The sequence below is a fragment of the Mycosarcoma maydis genome, chromosome 3 (genome assembly GCF_000328475.2).
Source record: "Mycosarcoma maydis chromosome 3, whole genome shotgun sequence".
NCBI classification, from domain to species: domain Eukaryota; kingdom Fungi; phylum Basidiomycota; class Ustilaginomycetes; order Ustilaginales; genus Mycosarcoma; species Mycosarcoma maydis.
The window spans coordinates 756,679-763,022 of NC_026480.1; the positions used below are offsets into that span (position 1 = coordinate 756,679).

General features: G+C 52.8%; 3 protein-coding genes across 3 annotated transcripts; 2 read left to right on the plus strand and 1 right to left on the minus strand.

The window, feature by feature from the left end:
* Window positions 1-192: 192 nt before the first annotated feature.
* On the plus strand, window positions 193-1,032 carry UMAG_01682 (uncharacterized protein; the record flags this gene model as incomplete). The annotated part of the gene is made up of 1 exon (XM_011389358.1): window positions 193-1,032. One exon carries the CDS (start codon window positions 193-195, stop codon window positions 1,030-1,032), a length of 840 nt encoding a protein of 279 aa, XP_011387660.1.
* Window positions 1,033-1,414: 382 nt separating this feature from the next.
* UMAG_01683 (uncharacterized protein) lies at window positions 1,415-3,256 on the plus strand (the record flags this gene model as incomplete). Its single annotated transcript, XM_011389359.1, has 1 exon — window positions 1,415-3,256. One exon carries the CDS (start codon window positions 1,415-1,417, stop codon window positions 3,254-3,256), a length of 1,842 nt encoding a protein of 613 aa, XP_011387661.1.
* Window positions 3,257-3,443: 187 nt separating this feature from the next.
* UMAG_01684 (uncharacterized protein) lies at window positions 3,444-4,400 on the minus strand (the record flags this gene model as incomplete). Its single annotated transcript, XM_011389360.1, has 2 exons — window positions 3,444-3,708; window positions 3,949-4,400. The coding sequence occupies 2 exons, from the start codon at window positions 4,398-4,400 to the stop codon at window positions 3,444-3,446; spliced, it is 717 nt and encodes a 238-aa protein (XP_011387662.1).
* Between the last annotated feature and the right edge of the window lie 1,944 nt (window positions 4,401-6,344).

Below are 6,344 nucleotides of genomic sequence, written 5' to 3' on the forward strand. Positions count from 1 at the left end.
AACACGGCCTCGAAAGCCGCTGCTACTCCATCCAAGTGTCATAGGACAAGGGTAGTCTCTTCGCATACGTACAACATCACATTGTCAGGCATATCTTCAGACTCGCCTACAGCCTCGCACTAAAGACACTATATCGAGCTGTTGGTTAGGCTTATTGCAGGCCCAGAACGAGTACGCTTGAAGCGAATCACGATGGCGAGAGCACGAGGTGGATGCGCATCCGAAGGCTCAGCCGCCTCCAACGAGCCTGACACGGCACAATCGGCGTCTGCCGCCAACACCTTGGCTGCCACATCGACGAGCAGCGAAAACGGGGACACTGAAACGTCTGCAGCTGGTGGTCCATCCAAAGATTCGTTCTCGTACCACGCTGTCGAACTGGCACCTACTGATGCGCTCCCCTACTTCGACCGAGAACTCGAACTGCAGCCTGGCCTTCGGTCGCGTGTCGATGCTTTAATAGCAGAAGAACAAGCGTCCATGTCTCCCATCTCTTCCACATCATCGCGTCTTCCGCCGGTATACGAACTTTTCAGCACAAGACCCGATCTACGCACCGAACTCGAACGTGTTGCTTCTGGCCAACCGTCAACACATACCCTCGATACCCACCGCTACACGCTCCCCTCCCCCACCTCTGGCGAAGCAGCATCTCTGTCTGACTGGCAAGCAGCTGTAGACTCAGCACACGCCCAACTGGGCCATATGGATGTTCGAATGAAAAACATCGAGCTCCTGAAAAAGTACGGAAGCAACGCCTGGAGGCTGTCCAATTTCCAACAGGAACAAAACATCCGTCTGCTATCCGAACAGCTCGACTTGGTGAAAGCAGAAACAAGCGAGATCAACAGGCTGAGGCAGAAGAACCACTTGGAGGCTGGCGGTAAGCTGGCCACGTTGAACAAAAGATGGACTGAACTCATCTCGAGAGGGCTCCAGCTCGAGGTTGCTAACATCACCACAAGCCAAGAGGTGGATATGCTGAAAAGTAAGAAGCGGAAGCTCGAGACAGAGTTGAGCCTGTTGGAGTAGGCAGTGATGCGGTTCATGTGTCGGAATGACAAGGTAATCTGTCAGTTGGGCAAAGCTAAGCTCATGTCTGAGGCATCCGTGTTGCATCGAATTGTATTTGTACCCTCCATCAAGCACATTCATATACGCTACTCTTGGTGATATGATCTGGCTGACCTAGAATGTGGGTGCCCTATCTGGCCGAGCCTGAGCGAGCACCAAGGTCTGTAGAAGAAGCCAGAGGGTTTCCAGCTGAAGCTTTTTTCCGCGTCCCGAGAAATTATTTATAAAGGCGAACAACACAACCGTACAACGTTTTGCTTTGGACAATTTTATCCTTGCGCACCTGCCATCAACTTTTGCTCGCCTCTTGGATTTCTCCGAGCAAGACGCACTAGGCCAAATGGCGTCCTTGGGTTCATTTCAGAGCTCCGATACGGCCTCAGATCCTTCAGCCGAAGCCTCGAAGAGCTACAATGGAAAGCTTCCCGACAAAACGACGTTCATAGCTACGCTTTCCGGTGGTGCTTTCATCATTGGGCTCACAGGTGCGACTATATATGGTCTGAGAAAAGCAAAAATGCAAGCGCTGAAAGAGGCACAGGAGCTGGCCGAGGCTTCGATCGCGTCGGCGTCGGCGACGGCGAACCAAGCGACTCAGCCTGGGTCGACTTTGAATTGGGATGCGGCTGCTAGGTTCGCAGTACCTTCATCACTGTCAGGAACAGGTCAACCAGGCAACGTACGAAAAAGAGCGGAGAAATCAGCGGCGGGTGATGAGAGGGCGGAACTGGAAAGCTCCAAGAGCAGATTTGCCCTGTTCCGCCAATGGAGTGCTGCCATTCTTAATCCGTCAAAGAGGTCCGATGGGGGATCAGCATCCAGAGCGCCCACGTCGGTATTTGACGACGAGACGGGAATGTTACTTAGCGTGCTACGAAAGCGCAAAGCAGCTCCAATGCTTCCTGCAGTGACGTCGAATAGTTGCCCAGCTCGACCCGAGCTTTCTTCCAACGCAACGATGCCGTCCGTAGCAAAAGCCACAGCTGCATGCTCTCCTTCGACCGACACCAAGATCGATTACAGTGAGATGGATTCCACACTCGATTTTCTCGGCCTTTCAACTCCCGTACCCGCAGACGAGCAACAAAGACTCAAGGAGTTGGAAGAATCTGCCGCAAGCGAAACGGGTCCGAGGGGATTCTTCGAGTCCCCTGTGGGACTTTCGTTGAAGGCATTCCTGATCGCCACATCGATCGTCACATTTTCAACGCTCGCAACGGTGGAAGTGACAAAACGAGCGTTGGGTGTCGAAACGATGGACGAGTTTGTGGTGGCCATGACGAACATCATTCCGAGCCGGAAGAAAGGTGAAGCCAGCTTGGAGGGTGTGGCACCGCACATGCGCGTTGCTCGCGGTGGAGCCGAGGCGGAACCTCAGGTACCAATGCCAGCTGCAGCGGCACCTAAATCGGTCGACCAAGCACTGACGGACCTGAGCAACGCATCGAGCTTCGAAGAGTGGATGTCAACTCTCAAAACACAGCTGGACACGGAGCGAGATTTCGAAGTGGCGCGCAGATTTGCTAGTGTCGATACGTCTGCCTCCAACGACTCGATCTCAACGTCTCGCGTAAGGCCGTACCATGTTCACTCGGCGCTGGAATTCGAGCATTTTGATGGCAGTGTCGAGGAATCCGTCTCTTTCTTACGCTCCGTGCTCGCCATCTCGCCCATCTTACCATGCACAGCGTTCGGCCTGGGCCTCATCTCGGGCGTCCTCACATCGGGTCGTCGAGCTGGACTGGTGTTTATGGCCGAAAACGCGCATCGCTTACCAGACACGGTGCAAGGATGGTACTTTTACTCCAAGACGAAAAATTACAAGGTGTTGCTAGGAGCTGCCAAAGGTGGACTCAAGCAAGGTGCAAGGTTGGCTGTCTGGACGACTGGGTTTTGCCTGGCTGAACGCGTTGCGGAGCTGACGAGAGGCTCGATTGAGAAGCAATTTGGTGCAGGGAGGGGTAACAGCGATGGAATCATGCTCTCAGGTCATTGGACAGATGGAGCGCTGGCTGGCACAGCTACGGCAGCCGCTGCAACAGCGCTGTACAGGTTGCCGAGACCGTCAGCGGTGCGAGTGTTTCAATTGGGATTGTTGGCTGGTGCGAGTACAGGTGGGATACGTGATTTCCAGGAGAGGCTGCTGCATAAAGAAATCGGAGGTGTTGCTAGCCATACATGAATAGTAAACTCTCTTCTTTCTCACGAGTGACGCCATGGCAGAGAGAAGCGAATCACAGAGTGCGGCAACCAGACGAGCTAAGGAACAGACGTGTGGTTTCAAATCGGAGATGACCGGTGCAACGAAGCGAAAAGGAAGAACGAGAATCACAGACACAGAATGTCGAAACCAAGACAAACTGGCGGGCTTACTTCGGTCGAACCTGTCGCTGCTCAGCTACGAATTGAGGGGTGTGACCAGAGTCAAGGTACTGATCGGCGGCGCTGTTGGGCACGTAGAATTCCGAGAGATTTTCTTTTCTCTGCTGCATTTTGAGCTCCGTGTTGATGCCGTAGTGCTGATCGCGGGTGTCGATCATGTTACCGGATGCCCCGCCGTATTTGGGGTCGGTGGGCATCATGAGACGAGGTGGACCGAGTGGAACATCCGAAGTAGGCGGATGCCAGAGGTGACTGTGTTCGTGATTATGATGGACCGTAACGGTACAGCGCCATGCCGAATTTGCGGGCAAAAATCGTGAATGTGAAACAGTCGTGAGTGTGGAATGCGCCTTATTTTTCAATGTGTCATTCGTAATTGTTCTTTTAGACTGGATTCATGATTTGTGATTCGTGATTCGTGACTTGCGTCTATACTCCGACGTCAACGAGAAACCATTTTTGGCAGTCACGAGTGGACAGAGAAATACGTACATTGCTTTTCCATACAGTTTCTTGATTCTGGCCAGAGCAGCCATCTCGGCAGCGTCAGGCACAGCACCGCCTGTAGCGCCAAGACCGCTGATTGAGCTGATGGCATCTTGGGCGCTCTTGACTGCACCAGCTGCAACGTCGGCGACTGCGCCAGCCCGGAGTCCAATCAGCACAAGCGATCCACTCATGACTTCGTACACATGCGAATGCCAGTATTTTTTCTCTTGCTCTGGCAATTGCAGGAACCTTTGTTCAGGAATCATGTATTCGACTCCGATGAGTTTGGCGTCTGCTTGGTCGGACTCGTAGATGAGACATTGAAAGTGGTCGCCAGTCGCACTGCATGAGCAGTAGTGGACCGAGGACACTATCTCTGCGCGATCATCGGCGACGACATGGTAGGCGTGGAGCGCCTGGTGGATCTTATCCACCGGTGCGAATCTGTTGACCATTCTTGATGAAATTGCTTTGATACAAAAGCCTGGAGGTTGTGGGTGGTGTTGGTGGTTCAAGATGGTCCAACGAGCCGTAACCTGCTCACCACATTCGTGATTCGTGATTGTGAAGACGAGTCATCAACCTGGGTCCACTGTATCCACTTTAGTCAGCACAGCCGCCAAGGCGTAGCCAGTCACAGCAGTGTGACAAGATGGCAAACTGACGAAGCATGATATGCGGAATTTCGATAGCTGACACATCCTCGTGACTACTCCAAGCTCAGGCACCGGATGTGAGTGTGAGCCGCTGAACTCAATTTTTGACAGACGAGCGAGCTTTCAATCCCAGACGGCTCAACACATGCGCTTCCACACAGAGAGAGCTTCGGTAATGCATCGGCTACTGGTGCAAGACGCCACTTTCGGGGTAGAAGATCATTGGTGCCCGCTCATGAACATACATGATACATTTCCACACCTAGTGACACGAGTAAAGGGCGAGCATGATTTGGGTGATACGCGAACACAAAACCCGTCCGTCAATCGCATATGGATACAAGAATCACGAATGGAACCCATTGATATTAATTACGGAAGTCGCGGGGGATACAGACGGTGCTTTGTTTCTTTAGTGTCAGCGGTGACCGATGGCGTGCTGCAACTAATATTCACCAGCAGCATGCACGATCCACGATTGGGAAGCCAAACGGGGGTTTGTCGACGCAAACGTAATGGACTAAGTTATGTTGTTCGAGTGCTTTGTCTTACATCGCTCAAGTACGCGGGTCGTTCCAAGGCAAGCACCGAAGCTACACCACAAAGCGCGGGGCCCGGAATTTGGTCGCGCTTGCGAATAGACTGACAGCTAGCTGCTTTCAGCTGACACAATGACTAACGGTACCGAAAACCAAACCAAACCGAACCAGACCAGACCAAAACAAACCAAACGACATGCAGGCCGAGAAGCAAACAATCGTCTTTTGACCTCAATTCGAATCCGAAGTAGGTACACCAGAGGTTTGATGAATGCAACGCCGATGATCTCATGTCTAGAGACTCGTGAACGGGTGAAATGGCTGGGTGGATGACGAGCAGAACCCACAACTGGTGGTACCTCGGAAAGCGAAGAAAACAAATTGATTAATCGAATTGTGAATTTCCTCAGGTGCCTGCGTGCTGCCTGCGTACTGCTTTTTAGGCTGTTCGGCATTGAATTCGGGCGCAGGCACGCGCGAGTTGTCTCATCAACTTAAGGCAGGCGATCGAGATCCAGACTCCGGTCAGTGATAAAAAAGCCGCTTGTCTAGACCTTTGTCTGAACGTGAGCCAAAGCTCAAAAATAATCAGACAACGAACGATACGGCATCCAACCACTTGCGCTATTGTTCGCGACCAGCCAATCGTCCCTTTGTGGTAGCGAGGTTCGTTGACAAGCGACGGACGTCGGTAGCATACCTCTCCACCGCCCTTGTCAACTGACCAGCCCTTGTCATCGCCGGTCCGCCTTCGTGATTCGAGGTCAAGTACACCGTCTCTCTGCTGCTCAAGTTCCCGCTAAAGCTAGAACCATCCATTCGTGATTAGCGAAATGCAGAGAATGCTAAGAGTGCTGTCAGTTGAGCCCGTTACCGTTACCGGATTCGACACGACTCGCGCACCGCCTTGTACGCTTAGGCTTCTCATTTTCGACACAGTCAGACTGCCTTCGCGCCATCAGCACGGCTTGGCCTCCTGCCAATCGTGAATTGTCTCTCCGCACCCCAATTTATGCCTCGGCGCTTTAGTCTTTAGACACATAGCTTCAGCATCGTACTGGACCCTTTTCGCGGTCAAAGTCACGGTCGCCGTCGCCGTCGCCGTGGCCATCGCCGTGGTCGCCACCGTCCTTCGCTCACCCTTATGGTCATTCCCTCGCCCTCACCATCCTCTTCTGCTTCATCTCAACGCTACATACGCCCA